Consider the following 25,989-nt stretch of genomic DNA (forward strand, 5'->3'; position numbering starts at 1 on the left):
CAAAAGGAAGGAGAGAATGCATGGTTTTCTCACACTCCCTTGCTACTTTCTCACAGGAATGTGTGATTTTCTCCTATTCATACACCAAAAGGGTTTCTCACTAACCATGCTTACCTTTTTTTCTCAATTACAGGTTATTCTTGCCACTTTAAGTTTAATGTCCAGTTTAACAGACAAAGGTTTTTATGATGTGAACGGAAGAGCTGTGATGGATTATGTGCTTAAAAAAAACAGCCTCCTTATCAAAGAGCAGGTAAGTGGCAGATGCACATATTTGGGGAGGTGAATGTGTTAGGGAACAGCAACAGTAGTCAGCACACAAGAAATAAGTGGACCTTTTAGCCCCCTTGTGTCCCAACGTAGTTACTTTGCCATATAATATACATCAGCAGTGTCACATATTTGCCCCTGATGGTGGAATATAGACCTCATGTCCCTCTCGTTAGTTCCCATAGTCTCACCTTGACATTCTATGTTCTTCATTTGAGCTTGATGTTCCCCACTTCCACTCCAGTGCGTCTTTCTCCCTCCGTCACTTTTATGGGTGTCCCTTATCCATTTGTCTGCTTACATTTGCACCTGAAATTCAGCAGCTGCCCATCAGTGCCAACACTGTATATGCCTTTTCTTCATGTCTTGCTATTCCAGGGTGCCCATGATGTGAACCAAACCACTCAAGTGAATTTACTTATAGCTTTCACTTCAAGAGTCATTCTTCCAGTATACCCAATCTATGGTTTTTCCATTATTGTGAAAAGTTTAACCTAGTGTACCCTTACTATTGTGGGGTCTGAGTTAGTGATGTCAACTGCAAGTGGAGTCGTTGTCCCGAAGTTCAACTATTGCAGCTGGTTTGATTCGTACTGTGGACCTTCTGCCAATTTTATAACGTTTATCCTGCTCTTTATGTTGTGCAAAATCGTCCACTGTTGTGAACAACAAGTTTCAGAAAGTGGTCTGATAATATCCTTTAGTTATTCTCTTTCTCCTTCATTGCCCTCCTCTTCCACAGGCCTCATGTATGATTTTGTATTGGGCACTTCTTCTGTTTCTTCTCTTTTCTTGGACCATCTCAAGTCCTTTGGGCACTTACACGTTGATCCTATCTCTAGTAGCTGGAGGAAACGCCTGTCATCTGACTAGGGGCCAGGAATGGGTATTGGATCAGTGCTCTTCACTGGTGCTTGTGGGGCTGAAGTTGATATGTGGCAGCATGGGCAATGGCAGGTGGCATGGTGTCTGAAAACTGCAGTATTCTTGGCTTTGTCAGTGTCTCTGGGAGAGTAGGCCACAGTGGTTTATGGTCTCACCAATTCCTCCATAACAGCAGAGGTGCCATGACCTTCTTGATCACTGTGAACCAGGTAGGACTTCCTCAAGCTTGGCCAATGCATCCATGTTACAGAGTAGTTGTACCAAGATGCACAACTCAAGTCCATGCTCAGTAATATGTGTGGGGATTGGGCACCACTGATGACGTCTGGTATCCATCTCCTTGGGGCCTGACCATAATCCAGAGTGTCTGCAGTCCATGCTTAGTCTTACTCTTGGGTTCCCATTAAGCTCAACTAATAGATGAGCCAGACACTGTCCATAGTTTTTTTTACCACAGGCCAGAGGCATCATGCCAGGAACAATTCAGATGCCTGTCCTTATGTTGCATCGCATTGTAACAATGGTGCTTGAATACCTAGATCCCATTTTAGTAACCAGATGCACATGTTGACTGGCATGAGTGCAAAGAAATAAGATGCTCAGACACTGTGAGAATGGGACTCGCTCCATACACGTCTCAACAGCAGTGCTCCCATGCAGTACATAGGCCTACCCCACAATCCAGCCTAAGTGAGACAACTGGCCCTTAGACTTTGCCGGGGCTAACTGGGAAATTTCTTGGGTGATTGGGCAAGGCACATGGGCATTCAGCGAATGCACTGATAAGCTGTGTTTTTCACTGATAATACATTATCTAGTGGGCTCCTTCCTGTTACGTACCCCGCTTTATCGTTGAAATGCCTAACAGGGCAAATTACCAAATCCTACACAAAGTAGCACAAACATACTTCAAATCAGTATTTCATATCAACACTGCCTCCCAAAAATGCAGTTCCCGGTTTTGTCTTATTGAGTGTAAGAAGTACCATAATGTAGCACATACTTCCCCATCAAGCAGCAAGGGGAGGCCTCATGGGGCATCACAATCTTTGTAGTGAGCAAGAGAGACTACCTTGTGGTGCCAGAGGTGCAATGTGTCAGATGTAGTGCCCAGTGCATCAGAACCTTACATATTATAAGTGAGTCCACCGGTATTTTCACTGTATATGAATGCTATACACTTCTCCGCCAAATGACCATACACTTTTATTCTCTGTAGAGCGGAGCATGGGTGCATAACCTCATTTATAAATTTTTATTTACATGTTTGCGGCTAGTGGTTTTCATTTCACATTTGAATTTAAGCCAAGAGGTTCTCTCTGTGCTTACAACCTTGATTTGAAAATTGTGATGTTTTCACTCTCAAATCTCTTGACCCTCCATGAGGAGAGAAAACACAGTGAAAATAATGTGAAAATATATGTTACTTTACTTCTCTTGCTTTTCCACATTTTCACAGGGCATTAGTCACATGGATCCTGAATCTGATGTTGAAGAAGAGACCATCCACATCCAAATCTTTCAGCTCCTCAATAAAATTGCATTACGCCATAAAAATACTGACGAGGTAAGTGAGAAGGATGTGAAATAAGGTGAGTCAATAAACTAGAAGTGTACAAAATATAAATTGCAGAATGTCCAAAGACTCCTCAGTTCCCAGGTTATCTTCATTATCCTCTAACTCACATAATAGCATGTTTTAGTAAAGCTCTCTCTGCTGCATGTTTGTATGTGGGAAATATGCGCATAGTGATCTGAACCATGAATGCATGTTTAAAATGCATTCCTTTTTCACCCAAGTCGTTACCATGATTTGCCTTCGGGAAAGCACTGGACTTTGGAATAGTATTTACTATTCCAACTCCAGTCTGTGCAACTGTAGGGAAAGAGTTGGACTTAAAGTACAACATTAGTCCAACAACGCTTTCCTTCAGGGAAGTGGTTGTATTGGCTTGCTTGATAAAGGAATGCATTGAAAAGACACATTAGGGCACGTACAGCAATTACGAGTCTTGCAGGGCAATGTGTTGGGATCTTAAATACCTTAAAAACATCTTGTCTTCCTGCCAGAAGCTGCCAGAAAGACAGTGGTCCAGTCTTTAATCATGTTGAGACTGTATTACTGCATTGTTCTGTATCGCGGAGTGTCACAGACATGATGAAGAAGACGACAGTGGGTGCAGAATATGGCAGCTTGGCTGCTATTTCATCTGCCTAGACACTCACCATCAGCCCCAGCTCTACCAATGCTGCTCTGGCTTCCGTTAAGGCATTGGGTATATTTCAAAGCCATGTGCTATTGTCACAAGATTCTCAATCATAAAGGCCCTAAATATCTTCACCTCTGATCACACCTTATCGTCCTAGAAGAAATCTGAGATCAGCTGATACCTCTCTTGCATCTATCCCCAGAATAAAAAATGCTCACATTGGAGGCCATTCCTTCAACTACTTGGCAGGCAAGATGTGGAACTCCCTACCACTTTGGCTTAGGCAAGAAAAATCTGAAATACGATATCGCAAGAATTTAAAAACATGTTTTTTCACGCTAACTTAGATGAGGGGAATTCATATTCTTACTCTGTATAATAGGACTGATACCCCAGTGCTGGGACACACAGCTGACGCAGCTATGTGCTTTATAAATCTCATTATTATTATTATTATTATTATTATTAGTGGTTTGGACCAAGTTGTTAAGGCACAGCGTGATTTGAGACGCGATGTAAAGTCTGTTTCCTCTGCTGCAGGGATAGAGCTCTGCTGTCCCGTGCAGTCCTCATTCCCAGCATTTCCGGCATTCATAGAAGATTGTCGAATCCTACCTCATTTTTTTTAATGAGGCAGGTTTTCCAAAATAGTCTAAATAGCCACTTTGAAACGAGATTGAATGGCACATCAGTCACATTGCAAAACATAGCTACTCAATCTGCATCTCCTATTTGCTACTTGATACATCAAGCACCAATATTTCATATCAACAGGGTCGTTCATTCCCAGCCATAGCTTTGCACACTCCGGCACATTTATAAAGATAGTTCTGTTTTGTGATTGTTATGAGGATAACAGCAGATAATGAGATCATTTACAAAGCAGCTCACTCACAGGGTTTTTGGAGAATAAATGTTGCACTCATTCTCTGCAAATAATTGCTCGGATATAGAATCATGGATTGTAGCATTGAACAGGGTTGGTGCTACATCAGTGTAATACCAGCAATCTGTCTTGGACCCCATCAGCAAGGAATGGTATCAGGAAGGGGATAATTCAAATGTAGCCCCATCTCCAGAAGACCCACCAGAAACCCTCCCACCGGGTATGACTGTTTAGCTGTGGGAATGCAGCCTTCTTAAATGATAATGATACTAATAACACATTCGCTGCTCTTTCTTGCAGGGATTTTGGAAAGAGATTTTGAGCTACATGCTGGAAGATGACTATACTTCATCTGTGCCAGCACTGTGTCAGATGCTACTTGTTGTAGATAAGAAAGCAAGCATCAACTTTCATGAATGTGGTGAGTGTTAAGCATCCTACTCATTGACACAGTGGGATCTACCATTGAAGGTGGTTAATGCTTCCTCCTCCACTCCCCAGATCCCCTCTTACTTTGTCATGATCAGGCATGAGTTGAAGAACCAGTCCATTAGCTCAGGATGTGATGGTTGAGTTACTATAGAATGTGGGTGTCAATATTTCAAATAACATTTATTGCTCTCCTTTTAGAGATAGATGTGTCTGTGCTGATGTTGCTGCTCGCTGTGAGCCTTATTCATAAGGAATTAACTAATTGCTGTGCCTCAAGCCATTTGGCTGTGCCACGCTGCGTTAATTCCGCAGCACCGGGATGCTTCATATCTGCAATGATATAATGGATCCCTTTGCTATCCCAGTCGTGGTGCATAATTAGCTGCCATGCAACTATGAAGGCACCCTTGTACCATGGTGCAAGGGTGGCAGCGTCACAGGGATGATTGTTTTTGTGCACCAAGGCATATCTTTGTTTTTATGCAGTTAGGCATACCTTTGTGCACAAAAACAATCACAATAGGTAATTTCCTCTTCCTAAATGTGCTGCAGTATGCAGTATGCGTAGAAAGAGGTAAACAACGAGGAGAAATAAAAATATGTGTTCTTGTTGCACCTCCCTATACCTCCCCCGGGGAGGTGTAGTATTCTTACAGATTTCCAGGTGTACTATTTCTTGTAAATCTGGAAATGCGGCAGAAGCCTTGGGTGTTGCGCAGGAAATCTCACAGCAAAACCCATGGCACAACTGTTCCACACCAAGTGTTGCGTGTAAAGGGGCCATATTTACAAGGGCATTAAAAGCCACACAGGGTGGCTTTACCTGTCCTTGTAAATATGGAGCAGCAGGTTGCACTGCTGGTGTGTCCCAAAAAGTGATGCACAGGTGGCACAAAGGGCTTTTAAATAATCCCTATATACTTTTTGTAGTTTGCCAGACATAAAGTGACTTCCCTGTTTGTTTCAACTCTTAGTCTAGTTAATGCTCCTACACCCTAAATGCAATGTACTAGCTGTCCCAGGTTTCCACACACCATGAGGCTACTCAGGGCTCTAATGCTCCTCTTCAAACCTTGGAGTATTCTTGCTCTCCATGATGTTACTTCAGACTAGTATGTTGATCATACCCTGCTGGGTATGGTACCTATTTATGTGTTGTTACTTTTGCCGACCGCAACAGGGATATATTTTATTTCTCCATGGAGTTATTAGTTATGATATTTGTCTCTGCAATGTTTCTGGTTCAACATTTGGGACTTCAGCTCCATACATAGTTATTGGCCCTCACTTGTAAGCAGGGATGCATGCTCAATGATGGTAAGTGAAAATAAATATTTTGACTGACTCCAAGGTTACGAAGGAGATTCGCATCTGGTGGTGAATACCTGTAATTGCTATAATTCCAGGGTTCCAATTAGCTCTCCCCGCTCAACTTTCCAGTGGATGTGTTGATAAAGTGCAAGTGACCTGGGCAGATGGTATCATAGTCTATTTATTTGTCACTCATGTTAGGAGTCCTGAGCAGAATCGAACAGGCAAAATATGTGCTTGTTCTTGCTTGCCCCAGGTCGTTAACCTTATTAGAAAATAGATATGCAAGAACATGCTGTGGAGTCCTCTTTTCTTCTGGGGTATCCGCTGTCAGAAAATGGCTCCCATTTTTCCATGGTCCTTCAGGATGTAAAGCACGTCCACGGCTCATGACGCATCCTCTCTTATCCCACTGGAGTCTTCTATCCCTCAATGAAAGCTGTAGCAGGAACCTATGCATGGCAGCTTAGGTAGCTCCTCCTCCAGCTTTCATTCCTTGACAGCAACCACTAAGGGAGGGAGGAAGAGAATTGCAGCATAGGCTGTCAAGGTACTGTACACCCCTGGGCACTCCTTAGTGGTAAGGGTGCCTTTGCCAGTATTTGCAGGAATTTCAAAGCATCCTCATGACCGCTAGAGGCTCATTGAAATGCCACCCATCACCCATCATCTTCTTTACAGGTACTACTGGGTGTCTTAAGTGTGTGTGTCAGCCATGTGTCTTCCTTTGGCAAGTATTGCTCAGTAATTTATGGATTGAGTATGACATATTTTCGTTCTTTTGTACCTAAACAGCTAAAGAAATTCCAATACACAGACTCTTCATAAGATTGCTGGTGAGTGAGTATCACATTCCACCCCCATCATATTCCACCAGATCCCTCTTCCCAAGTTGTTTGCTGCCATTTCTATGCAACCTGCTAATAGAGATCTTAAATTCAACTCAGCTTTTTTCCTTTTGAATTTGATGGTTTTATTTCCAGTAAATTGGTTATCAGTACGACATGCTACTTGCATTGAACAGAAACAGCCAAAATGTGGTTGGTACTAAGTACTGCGTAGAGACCAAGGTAGCATTTCCAGAAGTTTTAGGCTAGAGAATAGGAACTCATGACAGAATCACTTTCTGAATTCTTTGTTGTGGGTTTTCAGGTAATTTCTTCATATCCTCGCTGGGATGTCGAAAGGGGAACTTCAGTCTTGGCTCTTCTCGCACGGCTGATTCCTGCAAATTACCCATTTCTAGCAAAACTCCTCAGAAAGAAGATCCCCCCGCTGATAACATATTTAGAAGGTGAGACCCCAAAGCATGAACCAGTGAGCACACAATTTAAACAAGTATTAATGGCATTTCAAACAACCATTGACCAATGACAAAGCCATTAAGTCTGGTGTTGGCTGCTAGCTTTTAGACCTTGTCCACTCATGTTTTTTTCACGCTTTTATAAACTTGTATTGTGGTGGGAGATGATGCCAGGTTCATACCAAGATAAAAAATACGGTTTTGGTCTCAAAAGGTCACATTCTTAATAAATGAAAATAATTTGTGTGTGGATGTGCTCCTTGTGAAAAAGCAGAATGCCATTGTTCACAGTGAAGTTAGCCAACGGCAGAATTGGCCCATGATGTATGCTGTGGAGGACAGAAGAGAATGTGAATGATAGGACACGTTAGACCAGCAGATGAGGAGGTCTGGCTGAAGGCTTGTACAAGGAAGCAAAAAAAGAAATAGTCACAGTTTTTCTTTGTAGCTGGCCGATGCCATACTCCAAACCGTATGAGGCAATAACTGAAACGGAGTCAGGTATCTTATTGCAAGTTCTGGGTTACTTCCGCATATAACAGAAAGGCAGTTGACACATTGGTTTGCCGAAAAAATCAGTTTAATACAAAGCTTCTGCCATGAAGCGCTTCATCTGTCAGACGCAGCCTTGATCACATAAGAATGCGGCATCTTGATTCAGTATTTTAAAGTACATTTGTGCCAAAAAATTCCATAAACATAAAAAAAAAATATTTCTTCAGTATATCCAAGGTCAACATTATTTTAGAGCACTACCTGTTTTGGCACCTTTTCTTTTATTTCAATTGTGACTTATTGTAACAACTCAGTAGCACCAACTCTTCTAATGACTAAACTTGAAACAAAAACTCCTGGTGGCCTCAATACAGAAGAGATTTTGCACACACATTTATAAACACCAAACGCTCTCTCTGCGTTTGTATTAGAAGTAGGTATTAGTCAGGGTACATGGTAGGTTAGATTAGTCTACTCGGGCATAACATTGTTTGTGTGATGACTAAGGATGAACAGGGTATTTCACAGCAATTAATATGAAAGAAAATGTTAGAACTCTGGTACAACCATATGTTGCAGTTAAAAGTAATGTTTTAAATGTTGCATAATTGAATCCTACTATGTGAGAAGTTCACATGGAGGAACATTTAGAAAAGTTGGTGATAATATGTTGTTAATAAATTGATTGATACATATTTCTGTAAGGTTAGTCACCCTTGTTTTCTTAAAAACAAGATTTATATTTCAGCCTGTGTAGCAGATATCATGCGGAAGTGTTTTATTGTGTTTTTAAGGTAGAATTAATTGCAAATTATAATGTCACTTATGTGAATTAGTCGGGTAGTTCCTACAAATCTATAAAGGATCTCCACGTTTTAGACAACATAAACTAAGGGATTGGTGTCCAGACTGATTCCAGACACCCCCAAAGAATATGTTAGTATGTAGACCAGCTAGCTCACAGTGCCACTATAAGCCCCACAACCTTACCAAGGAAAGAATAGTTTCTGGCAACTATCGAACATGAGAACCCTGACCCCTCAGGGATCATGGAAACAGTACAATACTTTTTGCTTGGTCACTTGTGCTCACTTTATCTCAGAGAGATACACAGACTAAATGGTGGGGGTGTTTTCAATAAGTATTTATTGAACCAGAGTCATTCTAGCATAAAATACATGTGCTGCAACAACCACAAGACAGAAACAGATATAGACGATTACAAGCACCAATAGAGTAAATAAAAAGTAGAATTCTACCATGGTGATAAAATAGTGAATATATGCAGACATATAAATACATAAAGTTAATAGTGCGTACTCCTACGATGCAAACCCTAACTAGATGTACCTAAGTGTACCTAGCATGTATGTTGGAGTATAGCCAAGAACCTCCTAGGAAAGATCAAACCCCAATACCTGTTGTGAGAAAGCAAAGGACCCCATCTTGGTCTCGAGTGGACAACCCACAAGTAATGTCAGACGACTGCTAACTGGAGTGTCTGCATGCAGGGACTTCAGCGTCTCGTGTCAGCATGTCAGCATAGAATCTTTTTCTCCTCCGGCTTGCCCAGCAAAGATGTGGTACTTATATACATGAAAGGTACCATCAGGGGTTCTACCTAGATGTGCCATGGTTCTGTGGGCATGTAAGCCAAGGATGACGATAGTGGTGACCCTTATACAGAGTTATTATGCACAAGATTGTAATCCTGCTGTGATACTAAGAATCCTCATGCATAATAAATTAGGCTAGTTTTTTGAGAAAACTACACAACATTTATGTAGCACCTAACTAGGTAAAAGGTAAGGGCCAGAACTGTTATGTAGAGCAAGGTAGGACAAATGTTGGTAAAAGCTTGTGCGACTACCTAGGACTATATTGGAGTACGTTGGGTATTATAGCAAATTAAGAAGTGTTACAAAATATTTTGGTCTTTGATATAATAAAGGAGTATTTTTCTATGTGTATGTAATTTTAGAGCACATATGCACTTTTTTACTCTGAACCACAACGGCGATTCCCTATGTGATCAAGGCTTAATCTGACAGCTGAAATGCTTATTGGCAGTAGCTCTGTAATAAACTGATTTTCTGCAAACAAGTGGTGTGGTGACCTTTCTGTTATATAAGAAAGGAAACCAGAATATATAAACCTAAAATTACAACCAGATATAAGGAGCTAAGAGTGACATCAAGGGCACATGAACAACTAATGACCTTGATCTCAATTCCCAGGACAGGCTGAGCCAACAAACACATTTTGCACACTTTGAATTGTGTGAATCTACTTCTGCTAGTGCTTGATATGTAAGCACATTGCCTTTGAAATGTTGCTTGCTATTCAATTTTACTTACATATATTTCTTTTTTACCAACTACTATTTCAGCTTCCACGGAAAGAAACTTTGACTTGGCAAAGTGGAAATGCACGCTTGTTTCAGTAAGGATGAATTGTTAATGAATGTCACACATGACGCTTGTCTCTTTGTTTTCCAAAGCCACTCATTCGGCATGAATATATGCAGATATTAAATTCACCCCATCATAGTGCTGTTCTGCTATGAGGTTGCAATATTCTCACCATATCCCTATTATTTCTATGGATTATGATCGTTACTATGATGTTGATTATGATTGGGCACAGAGGGGGAGCAGCTGTACCCGGTACATAACATTTCCCTAATATGTAATGTTTACCAGAGGCATTAAAAACCTTATTGGCCGAAGTTGACATTCATAAAACTGGAAATTGCATGCTTACGACACCTAGTCCTACATGTATCAGAGTTTATCTGCATGTTTTACCCAGGTAATTTACAGGCTCCACAGTGATCATTGCATTACTCATAAATCTGACTGTTGTTGCACAGGGCTAAAAATGTAGCCCCTTACTGGTAATTGTTTCCTCCGACTCTTTTTATCCCCCAGGATAGTCACACTAGCACAACGTTCTTCTTTCCCTGGATTGTCACACTATCACTCTTCCCACTGCATTCCACATTATCAGTAAATTCATATTCTGCAATCGGATAGGCACATGATGCATGCTCCCTAACTTCATTTGAATTGTCACTCTGTCACTGTATGTTATTGCCGGGCCATCACACTCCACTGAGCTTCTATTGTGCTCCTGAGATGAAATTTTATGTTCCTTGTGTTCAGTCTTCACCCTTGTTAACACTAAATTTACATTCTGCTCCCTTGCTGGATACCCAAAATGTTTTTGCATTCTGCTTCTAAGTATGTGATATTGTTGCATAGTCCCAATGTGTTTTCTGTCTGCATGGCTGCACTGTAGCTCTTTTCACAATAATTTGTGGGCAGCATGGTTTTGTTGCATGTGTTTCTGTGTAAATCACGGCCACTGTCAAGGCCTCCTGTTTCTTCTCAGCACTGATATCACACCACACTATTTAAGCATTGCTGTATGTGTTCTCTGGTTCTTATGTCCGAATATAATTTCATTACAGAGGTTGTTAGCTGACGTTTGTTTACCCTTATCTTCTCAAAATCACTGCAGACATCAGCCGTGGATACTGCATTTACGTTTCTGTTACTGCATTAAAGTCTCTCACTGTTTTTCTTGCAGTTCCTGGGGACTATCCTAAAACAAGCCCCATACAGAGAATGGCATGTCTCTTTTATGGAAGAACTCACCGAACAGATTGACAGTTTTGTCCATCATGTGAATGAGGAGGTTAGTGCTCTCAAGGGTCAGTATTGAACCATTGGAGAAGTCAATTTAACACAAAGTCAGAGAAGGGTAGAACTGTGTATTCCATTAGTAAAGGTAATTTTTATAATATGGGTACACAGCATTGGGCTTAGCCTGTTAGGAAAATCAGGTATGGTTCTCCCACTCCCTGGAAGGACTGACCTACTAAGAAGCAGATGGAGATGAACTCCCTGAGGTAATCCTCTCCACTTGAATCAATAAAAGCCACAACATTTCAGGGCTATACTCATTTCCCTAATGGATCTCCTTTAGCCAATAGGTAGTCTTCATGTTAGAGCCAATCCCCATTCAGGGGATGTGAGGCCATATTCATGCAAAAAGCAGTGGAGGTATTGTTCCTATCAAAAAGCAAAGAAGAAAGGAAGGCGGGCAAAGAAGGGGGAATCTTAAGGATTATTTCTTGGTGCCCTCACACATCACTGAGGATGTAATGCTTCATAGTGGGCTTGCTTCTCATAGGTCCAGCGCTATAATGCCCTACGAGCCCCTAGAAGGCTCACTTTAGGGGAGATCTTTTTATTTTTGATGTCTGATTAGAAGGGCTTGTGTAAGGGCATTTTGTATGTGAGGGGTGATGTAAATGTGGGTACACAGTCAAAATATTGAGTTGAAAATTTCGACCTACCAAAATATCGTGTTTAAAATTTCAAAGGTACAGAATATCGATGTCAAGAATATCGTAGGACAGAATATCGACCCTGAGGTAAGTAATATCGAATTCATTTATATCGATGTAAGTAATATCGAAGTTAGTAATATCGATAGCATATATATCGATGTAACTAATTTCGATGTTATTAATATCGATATTTGTATTATTTTTTTTATTTTTATTATGTATGTGTTATATGTTTTTGTTAAGTATTTAAATTAATTTTTATTATATGTGTATTATTTTTATGTATTAATACATTTATTTTTAAGTAAATTATATGTTTTAGTACCGGAGCGGGTTGTGGGTTTATAGGGGAATAGGGTGGGAAGTAATTTAATTGTAATTATTAATTGGCAATTAATTATTTTAATTGATACATTAATTATTTAATTGGTAATTAATGTTAATTTGTATTAAATGTTATGTTTTAGTACCAGAGCGGGTTGTGGGTTTATAGGGGAATAGGGTGAGAAGTAATTTAATTGTAATTATTTAATTTTTTATTTAATTATTAATTGGCAATTAATTATTTTAATTGATACATTATTATTTAATTGGTAATTAATGTTAATTATTATTAAATGTTATGTTTTAGTACCAGAGCGGGTTGTGGGTTTATAGGGGAATAGGGTGGGAAGTAATTTAATTGTAATTAATTCATTTTTTATTTAATTATTAATTGGCAATTAATTATTTTAATTGATAAATTAAAAGTTTAATTGGTAATTAATGTTAATTATTATTAAATGTTATGTTTTAGTACCAGAGTGGGTTGTGGGTTTATAGGGGAATAGGGTGGGAAGTAATTTTATTGTAATTATCAATTGGCAAATAATTATTTTATTTGATAAATTAATTATTTAATTGGTAATTAATGTTAAATTTTATTAAATGTTATGTTTTAGTACCAGAGTGGGTTGTTGGTTTATAGGGGAATAGGGTGGGAAGTAATTTAATTGTAATTAATTACATTTTTATTTAATTATTAATTGGCAATTAATTATTTAATTGATAAATTAATTATTTAATTGGTAATTAATGTTAATTATTATGAAATGTTATGTTTTAGTACCAGAGTGGGTTGTGGGTTTATAGTGGAATAGGGTGGGAAGTAATTTAATTGTAATTATTAATTGGCAATTCATTATTTTATTTGATAAATTAATTATTTAATTGGTAATTAATGTTAATTTTTATTAAATGTTATGTTTTAGTACCAGAGCGGGTTGTGGGTTTATAGGGGAATAGGGTGGGAAGTAATTTAATTGTAAATAATTAATTTTTTATGTAATTATTAATTGGCAATTAATTATTTTAATTGATAAAATATTTATTTAATTGGTAATTAATGTTCATTATTATTAAATGTAATGTTTTAGTACCAGAGTGGGTTGTGGGTTTATAGGGCAATAGGGTGGGAAGTAATTTAATTGTAATTAATTACATTTTTTTATGTGTAATATATTTTGTAAATATTTATTAATTGGCATTCCCTACTGTTGCACCCTTTGGAGTTGGAATAGTAATTCTTCTCCCTACGCTATCCAACGCTTTCCCTACTGTTGCACTCTCTGGAGTGGGAATAGTAATTTCTCCCGGGACGCTATCCAAAGTTGTCCGTACTATTGCAACCTCTGGAGTTGGAATAGTAATTTTCCCACCTACGCTATCCAACGCTTTCAATACTGTTGCACCCTTTGGAGTTGGAATATTAATTTTTACCCATACGCTATCCAACTCTTTCCCTACTGTTCCATTCACTGGAGTTGGAATAGTAATTTTTACCTTTACACTATCCAACACTTTCCCTAATGTTGCACTCATTGGAGTGGGAATAGTAATTTTTCTCCCTACGCTATCCAACACTTTCCCTACTGTTGCACTCTCTGGAGTGGGAATAGTAATTTTTCCCCCAACGCTATCCAACGTTTTCCCTACTATTGCACCCTCTGGAGTTGGAATAGTAATTAGCCAATCTACGCTATCCAACGCTTTCCTTACTGTTGCACCCTTTGGAGTTGGAATATTAAATAATATTTTTACGCTATCCAACGCTTTTCTTACTGTTGCACCCTTTGGAGTTGTCATAGTAATTTTTACCCATACGCTATCCAACGCGTTCCCTACTGTTCCACTCACTGGAGTGGGAATAGTAATTTTTACCCACCCGTTATCCAACGTTTTCCCTACTGTTGCACTCTCTGGAGTTGGAATAGTAATTTTTACCCACCCGCTATCCAAAGTTTTCCCTACTGTTGCACTCTCTGGAGTGGGAATAGTCATTTTTACATACCCGCTATCCAATGCTTTCCCTACTATTCCACTCACTGGAGTTGGAATAGTAATTTTTACCCACCCGCTATCCAATGCTTTCCCTACTGTTGCACTCTCTGGAATGGGAATAGTAATTTTTACTTTTACGCTATCCAAAGCTTTCCCTAATGTTGCACTCTCTGGAGTGGGAATAGTAATTTTTCCCCCTACGCTATCCAACGTTTTCCCTACTGTTGCACCCTCTGGAGTTGTAATAGTAATTTGCCGATCTACGCTATCCAACGCTTTCCATACTGTTGCACTCTTTGGAGTTGGAATATTAAATATTATTTTTACGATATCCAATGCTTTTCTTACTGTTGCACCCTTTGGAGTTGGCATAGTAATTTTTACCCATACGCTATCCAACGCTTTCCCTACTGTTCCACTCACTGGAGTGGGAATAGTAATTTTTACCCACCCGTTATCCAACGTTTTCCCTACTGTTGCACTCTCTGGAGTGGGAATAGTAATTTTTACTCTTACGCTATCCAACGCTTTCCCTAATGTTGCACTCATTGGAGTGGGAATAGTCATTTTTACATATCCGCTATCCAATGCTTTCCCTACTGTTCCACTCACTGGAGTTGGAATAGTAATTTTTACCCACTTGCTATCCAATGCTTTCCCTACTGTTGCACTCTCTGGAGTGGGAATAGTAATTTTTACTCTTACTCTATCCAACGCTTTCCCTAATGTTGTACTCATTGGAGTGGGAATAGTCATTTTTACATACCCGCGATCCAACGCTTTCCCTACTGTTGCGCTCACTGGAGTCGGAATAGTAATTTTTACCCTTACGCTATCCAACGCTTTATCTACTATTGCACCCTCTGGAGTTTGAATAGTAATTTGTACCCCTATGCTATTCAATATTATTTATATTGTTTTTATGTATTTAAGATGTTACATAATGTTGTATTTAATTAATTTTAAAAATATTGAAAGTATATTTAATTGTTGTTATTTATTAAATATAATTATTTATTATTATTTATGTTATTATTTTATGAGTGTTGATGTATTTTTAAATTGTAGTATTTGTTAATATTTTATAATTATTGAAAAAATTATGTATATATTATAATTAATTAAGTATATATTATATATTTTATTATTCATTTTAATTAAATGTTTAATAGTAAATATGTATTATTTATTCATTTAAACAGTATAACACATTTTAACATAAGTTTAAAATATATATAAGTACTATTTACTTAATTGTATCTTTTTTTTTAAAAACGATATTTTTAATTACGATATTTTTACCATCGATATTTTTGTTTCGATATTTTTGTACTTACCATGTTGTAGATAGGGTGTCGATATACTTGCCTTCGATATTCCAGCGTCGATATTTTGTCTGTCGATATTTTCAGCCTCGATATTCTGTCAGAGATTCGTAAATGTGTACAGTGAAGTAAAGGGAGACTAAAACTATCTAAGAGATACCAAACTGAACTGTAATGTGATGGTTCCCTTGGTAGGATTAAAAAAATATAATTTGGTTGGGGCTAAGACAGGGGTGTGATGTACACAAGTAGACTAAATCTGTGAGTGTGGTCATGTTTCGATGGCCTAAAAAGGTTCCACAATGATTCATCAGGACCAAATATATATGGGGGATAGTCCGACCCCACACCTAAGACATGATATGATGCTATGGTATTCCTTTAGAAGAAAATACCTGGTTCAAAATGTTTAGAATTGATCATCTAACCTAGAAAATAAATGAAAAAATAAAGAAAACACTCAGTAAACAAATGTTTTGTATGTTTGGTTCAATGTGTCACCAGAATCGATTTTCCAACTCACTGTATCATAGTGTCTCTAAAGGTAGACATGTGCATGCTATTTTTGGCGCTGACCAGTCACCACAATGTGAAAGTAGTGAAAAACACACAAGTACATATAATATAACAGAATAAGCAAGTGAACATACATGGAACATACAAAATAAACCAATCTGTGTTCGTGTTACTCAGCGTATCATAAGTGGTTGGTTGTCCTCCATTGTGAGTGACGGGTCTTACCCTTTGGATCAATTAATTATGCCCTATAGGTCAAAAGCAGAGGGTAGTGCTCAGCTGCTGACAGTGGAAAGAGCTATGATGGTCAGTAAAAAGAAACAGTAAATCAAGTGGACCCAAATAACTTAGAGTTAAAAGAAAAAGAAAACGTTTTCAAGAGAAGCAACCATACTCACATGGTTTCTGCACGGAGAGCACAAGAGACCTACCCTCCTCTGCTCGCCTGGCTCGAGACTGAGCAGAGGAGAAGACCTGTCATTGAAGGTACGGGCAATTGGAGCGATTGTCCTCAGGTGTGGTGTGGGCAGCAGCTGGAAGGAGTGATGACCTAGTGGACAATGAGGAGAGGAGAGGAGGGGAGGGGCGAGTTTGAGCCAAAAGGAGTGAGCTTCTCACGTGCTGATGTAACAGAGGTATCATGCCTCAGTGGCGCCTATCTCAGAGTGTGCAGTGGTTAAAAGCTGGGCATCCCAAAGTCATCCATGGTTTTTGTAAGGTGGCCTCTAAGTAGTAAACTAAGACAGTTGAATGTTTTTTTAATCAAAGGTAATGGTCAGAGAAAAGTATAGTAAACCTAAGTACTCTTGCATATACAGTGATGGGGAGCAAATCAGGTGCACATAACTCCTAGCGATCCCTCATGGTGGAATCTAGGCATATTGCCATCTGTGTTCATGTTGGAAATCTAGGCCACCTCATGTAATAAGTAACACGAGGCGGCCAAGTGGTCTATTCCCAATGGATTAGGATGCTTGGTGAGCACTATTGGGAATTGTCAAATGAGGAGAAGAGGAAAGAGAAGAGGTAGGCTGGAGCCAATAGGAGCAAGCCCCTCATGTGCTTGTGTAGCAAAAGTATCATCCCTCTGTGGTGGACATCTCGGAGTGTGTAGCGGTCAAATGCAGGCCGACCAAAGTTGTCAATGGTATTAGTAAGGCGGCTTCTGATGGATACAACTGCCAGTGGATTCCTCACCTTGTGAATATCCCCCTGCGTCAGCAACGTTTGGAAAATTCTTTGTAGCTCGCTGGTGTGGACGACGTTACAGGAACGCACGACATCGCGCGCGGCTCCGCTGACGTCACCGACTCCATAATATGCCTACGCCGGCGTGATGACATCAGTTCCCTTTTTTCCACGTTGTCGACGCTAACGGTTTCGGAGAACCTCTGTGGCTGTTAGTAACTTTGTTACTGTTTTTCTCTGTTTGGTGTCTTCTTGCTTCTTTGTTTCTCGCTGAAGATGTCGTCTAAGAAGACCGGGTTCAAGCAATGTGGGGAGTGCGGCAAGATGATGTCGATTACGGACCTGCGCGAGGATTGTATCTGGTGCCTGAGTTGGGACCACGATGTCAAAGGCTGTTCTTCGTGTAAGAAGTTGAACCCGAAGGCTCTTTGAGAGAGGGAAGCAAAACTTCTGGTGGTGAAGTTGAAAGGTAGAAAGGAGAAGAAGACTTCGAGATCGCGTTCGAGTAGGGCGAGGTCGAAGTTGAGGTCGAGGTCGAGGTCCCGCAAGGCGTTGCCTTCGAGGTCGTCATCTGGTCATGCTTCGAGGTCAACGAAGAAGACGCATAAGAAGCGAAGGCATGGATCTCGACATCACTCCGGTAAGGACTCGGAGTCGAGACCGAAGTCGCCTAAGAGGAGGCAAAGAAAAGATGAGGTGTCTCCTTCACATGGTGTTCCAGAAGGTGAGGCTTCGCCCTTGAAGTTGCCAGTGCGTTCTCCGGCTCCAGTATCGGATCCCTCTCCACGCCGTCCCCGGCTCGAGAGGAAGAAGAGGCTCCATTACCTGAGGGCTCGATGACTCCAGTCCATCCGCCTGTGGAAGAGGAGGCAAATCTGGAACCTCCGAGAGAGCATCCTGTGGGTCCTTACCCGCCCTTCCCAGCTCCAGGTCAAGACCCTACTTCGTTTTTAAACGCAATGTATGGAGTCTACTCGAGAGCTTTGTACCCCTCTGGTGCACTTTCGGGTCCCATGGGTCCATTGGCATATAATTTAGTAGTTCCCCACTCCTATGCTCCAGCTCCTTTTATGCCATTTATGCCGGCGCCGGCTCCGCCTTGGCATTTCTCGGCGCCTCCGAGGTTATCGATGCCGATTCCATCGTCGCCGGCTCCGACACGACCTCATGAGCAGCGACCTGGGCTTCCAGATCCGATCTCGACGCCGGCACCGGCTCCATTGTAGTCGGTCACTGATCCGATGGCGCGACTCTTGAAGGAGAGATCGAGGCGAGAAGCTCAGCGCCTTATAGAGGAGCAAAGATTTAGAGAGGCTGAGGCTGAGGTGGAAGAAGGTGAGCTTCAGGAGGACTATTTTGATGATTTGAGGGATGCTAGTGGTTTGGAGCTTTCCCCTGAATGGGAGCTGTCCTCTGTATCTGATGCCACTTCAAAGGACGTTGCACCATACCATGTGGTCATCAAAAAAGCTGGGGATCTTTTAAATTTGACTTTGCCTACAGCTGAATACAAGTCTAATCTTTTGACTTAGGTCCTCCATTCCCCATCTTCAGTTGTGGAACCATTGCTTCCTTTTAATGAGGCTTTGACTGAGCCTATTGGAGGTTTGGAACAGGCCTCTTACAGCTCCTGCAGTGGCTAAGGGTGTTGCAAGGAGGTATAGGGTAGCACCTGGTGATCCTGAGTTTCTATCCTCACATCCTTTGCCTGGAAGTCTGGTTATACAGGCAGCCTGTTTGAAGAAGACTGTTGGTGCTTTCCCTCAAGTGCCTGGGATAAGGAGTCCAAGAAACAGGATCAGACTGCGAAGAAGATTTTCTCTTTGGCAAGTATGGCTCTAAAATCGACCAATGCCACATGTCTCTTGGGGAGATATATACATGCCCTGATGGACTCTGTACGGCAGTTGGCTCCTAAAATTCCTGAGGACAGCAGGAAGGATTTTAATGCGGTGTTGGCCGATACACAGGCGGCTGCACATCAAGTGATTCAAAGTGGTCTTGACACTGCTGATTCAGTTGCTCGCATTATAGGAACTTCTGTTGCCTCTAGAAGGGCTGCCTGGCTGAAGTCATCTGACTTTTCCGAGGACGTTCAGGCAGCCTTGTTGGATTCCCCATTTGATGGTGCTGGACTATTTGGGAAAAAATCTGATGCAGCTTTGTAAAGATTTAAGGACAGTAGGGCTACTGCCAGATCTTTGGGGCTGCAGTCCAGAGGCTCTGCGACTAAGAGGTATAGAGGTTTTGGACGTTCGTCCTTTCGTCCCTACCGTCAAACTCAACAGCAGCAGCAAAAGCAAAATCCACTATATAAATCCTACAGGGGCAAACAAAGAGCTTGTCCTCGAGGACGTCAAGCCTCCTCCTCCTCTTCCCAACCCCCTTCACCATCAGCAAAGCAGCCCTAGATCCGCCATTCCGGATCATGCGGGTCCTGTAGGGGGTCGGCTTACCCATTTTCTACTGGATTGGGAATCGGTTACATCAGATCTTTGGGTTCTCAATCTTGAAGAGAATGGGTATGCTCTTCCCTTTCTGGAATTTCCTCCAGATTACCCTCCTTGCCAAGGATTTTGCTCAGAGGACCGCCTACTTCTCCTGCAGGAGGAAGTCCTGTCACTGTTACGAAAGGGTGCGATAGAGGTGGTTCCGGAGCAGGAAAGGGGTCAGGGATGCTACTCCCGGTATTTCCTGATTCCCAAGCAGGGTGGCAGACTTCGTCCAATCATGGATCTTAGGATCTTGAACCTTTACCTGAAACAGGAGAAGTTCACATGCTCACCCTTGCTCAGGTTCTTCAGGCCCTGCTGGAAGAGGACTGAATGGTGTCGATCGACTTGCAGGATGCTTATTTCCATATTCCTATCCTGAAGTCGCACAGAAAGAATCTCCGTTTCACGGTGGGATCGCAACATTACCAGTTTGCGGTCCTTCCGTTTGGTCTTACTACTGCACCTTGAGTTTTCACCGAGGTGATGGCTGTGGTAGCAGCACATCTCAGAAGGTCGGGGATACCTGTATTCCCGTTTCTGATAGATACATTTGCCGTGTGGATTCCTCACCTTGTGAATATCCCCCTTGCGTCAGCAACGTTCGGAAATTTTCTTCGTAGTACGCCGACGTGGGCGACGTCACAGGAGCACGGCATCGCGCGCGACTCCGTCTGACGTCACCGACCCCATATCAGGCCCACGCCGGCGTGATGACGTCAGTTCCCTTTTTTCCGCGTCTTCGACGCTAACGGTTTTCAGGATCTTCTGCGATACTTAGTATCTAGCTGTTATTTAATTGTCACTGTTTCTCTTTTACGACTTAATTCTTCACCGAAGATGTCGTCGAGGAAAACAGGCTTTAAGCAATGTAGGTCTTGTGCCCGCATGATGTCTATCACTGACCCACGTAAGGATTGTTTGTGGTGTCTTGGTTCGGATCACGACGTTAAAAACTGCAGTTCCTGTTTTAAAATGAACCCAAAGGCGCTGCGGGAGCGTGAAGCTAAGCTACTTTTAGCGAAGGTAAAACAGGATACTGGAAGATATTCGAGATCGACGTCGAGACGATCGAAGTCGAAGCAAAGGTCTCGATCGAAGTCGAGATCGGCGTCGAGATCCAGAGCGGGTTCGAGATCTGGAGAGGAGTCGAGATCTAAAGCGAAGTCAAGATCCAGAGAAAGATCTAGGTCTAGATCTAAGTCGGCTTCAGGTCACGCTTCGAGCTCCTCGAGGAGAAAGCATAAGAGGAGGAAGCACAGTTCAAGGCATCATTCAGGGAAGGAATCCTCTGACTCGAAGAAAAAGTCTCACAAACACCGTAAGGACTTTGTCTCTCCTTCGCCTGCCTTGTCAATCGAAGGTTCTCCGACTCCGGAACCAGAACCGGATCCGGTATCCTCGCATCCTTCGGAACATGAAGAGGAAGAAGAGGTGATTCCTCAGGCTCCGGCTCCAATGGAGACTCCTGTAGACCCAGAAGGTCAGAGTGAGAATGTGTCGGAACGACCTCCGTTGGAACATCCGGTAGGTCCGTACCCTCCCTTTCCTGGTCCTGGTCAGGATCCCTCGCATTTTCTCAATGCGATGTTTGGAGTATATTCCAGGGCGATGTACCCCGCTGGAGCGCCTGTTGGTCCCATGGGTCCATTATCGTACAATCTGGGCATTCCTCAGTCGTACGCCCCAGCTCCATTTATGCCTTTTATGCCAGCGCCTCTTCCACCTTGGCTCGGTACGGCTCCGCCGAGGTCTTCGACTCCGCATGCGGCTTCGCCGACTCCGGATCGACCTCGTAGTCGAGATCGATTTACCACACCTGTCCATGATTCTCGTCCTACTGCTCCGGCTCCTCGATCGACGTCGGAACCGGCTCCGTCGGAGTCGTTACCGGATCCGTCGACTTCGATTTGATTGGAGTGGTCGAGACGAAGAGCTCAGCGTCTTCTCGAACAAAGGGATGATGAAAGTTCTGATGTGGAAGAAGGCGAACTTCCTGATCATGATGATGATTTCGATGAACTTCGGGATGCTAGTGGTCTGGAACTCTCTCCCGAGTGGGGTCTACCTTCGACTTCTGATGCTCCGTCTAGGGATGTGGCACCCTATCACGTGGTTATTAGGAAGGCTGCTGATCTTCTCAACTTGAAGCTGCCCACAGTTGAGTACAAGCCCAACATCCTCACTGAAGTCTTGCACTCTCCCTCTTCAATTGTTGAACCTACACTGCCATTTACTGATGCCTTGACGGATCCAATAAAAGAGATTTGGAAGAGGCCATTATCTGCTCCTGCAGTTTCGAGAGCTATTGCAAGGCGCTATAGGGTGGCTCCTGATGACCCTGCATTCCTTTCTTCACATCCATCTCCAGAAAGTCTTGTGGTACAGGCGGCTTGCTCTAATAGGGCTGCAGGCTCTTTCCCTCAAGTGCCAGCTGACAAAGAATCAAAGAAATTAGATCAGTCTGCGAAGAAGACTTTCTCTTCTGGGAGCATGGCTCTTAAGTCAACAAATGCTACTTGCCTTTTAGGAAGGTATGTGCATGCACTAATGGACTCAGTGAAGCAATTGTCACCTAAGCTTCCTGAGGAGGATAGGAAGAACTTTAATGAGGTGATCTCTGACACTCAAGCTGCTGCGCGCATGGTCATTCAGAGCGGCATGGACACTGTGGATTCTGTTGCCAGAATTATGGGTTCCTCTATTGCGACCAGGAGGGCAGCATGGTTAAAGTCCTTGGATTTCTCTGCGGATGTGCAGTCTACATTGCTGGACTTACCTTTTGAAGGAACTGGCCTTTTTGGTAAAAAGGCTGATGTAGCCTTGGAAAGGTTTAAGGACAGCCGTGCCACTGCAAGATCTTTGGGTCTCCAGATGAGAGGGTCGACGACTAGAAAATTCAGAGGATTTGGTAGATCTTCTTTTCGTCCCTTCAAGCAAGGTCAACAACAACAGCAGCAACAGCAGAACCCTCTATATAAGTCCTATAGAGGTAGACAGAAGGGTCGTGGACGTGGACGTCAAGTCTCCTCTTCCTCCACTTCCTCCAATAATGCCCAACCCCCACCCGCATCAGCAAAGCAGCCCTAGATCCACCATTCTGGATCATGTAGGGCCAGTAGGGGGTCGGCTTACTCATTTTCTACGAGATTGGGAATCGGTTACATCAGATCTTTGGGCTCTCAATCTCGTAGAGAATGGGTATGCACTTCCTTTTCAGGAGTTCCCTCCCAATTACCCTCCTTGCCAAGGTTATTGTTCGGAGGACCACCTGCTTCTCCTGCAGGAGGAAGTCCTGGCACTGTTTCGAAAGGGTGCAATAGAGGTGGTTCCAGAGCAGGAGAGGGGTCAAGGGTGCTACTCCCGGTATTTCTTGATTCCCAAGAAGGATGGCAGGCTTCGGCCGATCCTGGATCTCAGGATTTTGAACCTCTATCTCAAACAGGAGAAGTTCAAAATGCTCACCCTTGCTCAGGTTCTTCTGGCGCTGATGGAAGAAGACTGGATGGTGTCGATGGACTTGCAGGATGCGTATTTTCACATCCCAATCCTGAAGTCGCACAGGAAGTATCTCCGTTTTACGGTGGGATCGCAGCACTACCAGTTTGCGGTCCTTCCCTTTGGACTTACTACTGCGCCTCGAGTTTTCACCAAGGTGATGGCAGTGGTGGCTGCGCATTCAGAAGGTCAGGGATTCCTGTATTCCCTTATCTAGACGACTGGCTGATCAAAGCAGAGTCGCCGGAGAAGGTGCTCCATCATCTGCAAGAGACAACTCAGTTGTTACACAGGTTGGGTTTTTCGATAAACGTACCCAAATCTCACCTGGTGCCCTCCCAGCGCAACCTGTTCATAGGTGCGGTACTGGACACTACTGTATGTCGTGCATTCCCTCCACCTCAAAGGATTCACGACATTCAGGAGATGATTCCTTTATTCTACAATGGAGCGGTTGTTCCGGTCCTGAAGGTCCTTCGTCTGCTCGGTCTGATGGCTTCTTGCATTCTGTTGGTCAGTCATGCACGCTGGCACATGAGGGCACTCCAGTGGTGCCTCCGCAGGCAGTGGTATCAGCACAACGGAGATCTCAGAGAGTCAGTGAAGATCTCCAGAGAAGTTGCAGCGGATCTGTCTTGGTGGGGCGTGGAAGGCAATCTGTCGCAAGGAAAGCCTTTTCAACTGCCTCCATCAGTGGCCACAGTGATAACGGATGCATCCACTCTCGGGTGGGGTGCTCATCTGGGAGACCTGGAGGTCAAAGGTCTTTGGTCTCCGGAAGAAAGGTTGTTTCACATCAACCTTCTGGAATTGAGGGCGATGCGTTTGGCGCTCAAGGCCTTCCTCCCTTCCCTTCGCGGTCGTTCGGTTCAAGTCCTGACGGACAACACGACTGCGATGTGGCACATCAACAAGCAGGGAGGAGTAGGGTCGCAGTGTCTCTGCAGAGAGGCTCTGCGTCTCTGGTCCTGGGTTCAGGACCATCAGATTTGTCTGGTGGCAAATCATCTGGCCGGAGTTCTGAACGTTCGTGCAGACAGTCTCAGTCGGCAGTTCTCTGCCGACCACGAGTGGAGGCTTCACCCGGAGGTTGTTCACGACATCTTTCAGATGTGGGGGACTCCTCGGGTGGATCTATTCGCCACTCGCGAGAATGCGCACTGCCTTTCATTCTGCAGTCTCCAGTATCCGATGCAAGGAGCATTGGGGGACGCGTTTCAGTTGAGTTGGGGAGATCAACTCCTTTATGCGTTTCCTCCCATACCTTTGATTCCTCGGGTTCTGAGGAAGATTCGTCAAGACCGGGCCCAAGTCATATTGGTCGCTCCGGATTGGCCAAGAAGGGTGTGGTATTCGGACCTACTCCACCTCTCCTCTCACCCGCCGCTCCGTCTCCCTCACAGGGCAGACCTCCTCTCTCAGATGGAGGGGCAGGTTTTACACCCCCACCTCCAGACATTACACCTTCATGCCTGGAGATTGAACGGGGCAACTTGAGTTCTTTTTCTCTCCCTCACGAGGTAGTGGATGTCATTCTCTCTGCCAGGCGTGACACCACTAAGTCCATTTACTCCTATAGGTGGTCAAAATTTGTTTCTTGGTGCAGGGAGAGAGATGTTGACCCTTTGAAGGCTCATTTGTCTAATATTTTACAATTTGCCCTTTATCTGGCGCAGCAAGGTTTGGCTGTGGCCACGGTCAAGGGGTATCTTTCAGCCTTATCGGCGTTTCTATGTTTGCCGGATCAGCCATCTCTCTTTAAATCTCCGGTGGTTATGAGATTCTTGAGGGGTCTCATAAATTTGTTCCCTCCTACTCCTTTTGTTGTTCCTCATTGGGATTTGAATCTTGTGCTGACCTTCTTAATGGGTTCTCCCTTCGAACCCTTGCACAAGTGTCCATTGAGGCTTCTCTCTTTTAAAACTATCTTCCTCGTTGCAATCACCTCGGCAAGGAGGGTAAGTGAGCTTCAAGCTCTAAGTTCCAAACCCCCATTCCTGACCATTCATGCTGAAAGGATGGTTCTTAGGACCAGGGCTGCTTTTCTGCCTAAGGTGGTGACTCCTTTCCATCTTGGGTAGTCCATTACCCTTCCTACCTTCTATCCTCCCCCTCACCCGTCTAAGGAGGAAGAGAGACTGCATCGCCTGGACCCTAAGAGGGCGGTGTCTTTCTATCTGGACAGGACTAAGGACTTCCGGATGGACGACCAGCTGTTTGTTGGCTTTGCTGGCTGCAAGAAGGGCAGAGCGGTGCACAAGCGCACTCTTTCCAGGTGGATAATCCTGTGCATCAAAATCTGCTACTCACTTGCGGGTAAGGACCCTCCTGAGGGTATTAGAGCTCATTCAACTAGAGCAAAGTCTGCAACATCTGCTTTGTCTAGGGGTGTACCTGTTGAGGATATTTGCAGGGCCGCGACTTGGGCCTCCCTCCACACTTTCGCGAAGCATTACTGCTTGGATACCGAGGTGAGGAGGGATGGCCACTTCGCGCGCTCTG

The 25,989-nt window shown here is 43.1% G+C and overlaps 1 protein-coding gene across 1 annotated transcript in view; it reads left to right on the plus strand.

Annotated features, from left to right (window-relative positions):
* Positions 1–17,929, plus strand: part of LOC144773815 (maestro heat-like repeat-containing protein family member 2A) — a 33,286-nt gene extending 15,357 nt beyond the window's left edge. Inside the window, exons 6-13 of the mRNA XM_078658912.1 lie at positions 134–253; positions 2,615–2,722; positions 4,552–4,672; positions 6,790–6,830; positions 7,147–7,288; positions 10,182–10,234; positions 11,384–11,491; positions 17,774–17,929. Of these exons, the coding sequence (XP_078515038.1) occupies positions 134–253; positions 2,615–2,722; positions 4,552–4,672; positions 6,790–6,830; positions 7,147–7,288; positions 10,182–10,234; positions 11,384–11,491; positions 17,774–17,929 (849 nt within the window). The remainder of the gene's footprint in view (positions 1–133; positions 254–2,614; positions 2,723–4,551; positions 4,673–6,789; positions 6,831–7,146; positions 7,289–10,181; positions 10,235–11,383; positions 11,492–17,773) is intronic.
* Positions 17,930–25,989: the final 8,060 nt, after the last annotated feature.

The sequence above is a fragment of the Lissotriton helveticus genome, chromosome 8, assembly GCF_964261635.1.
Source record: "Lissotriton helveticus chromosome 8, aLisHel1.1, whole genome shotgun sequence".
Lineage (NCBI taxonomy): Eukaryota > Metazoa > Chordata > Amphibia > Caudata > Salamandridae > Lissotriton > Lissotriton helveticus.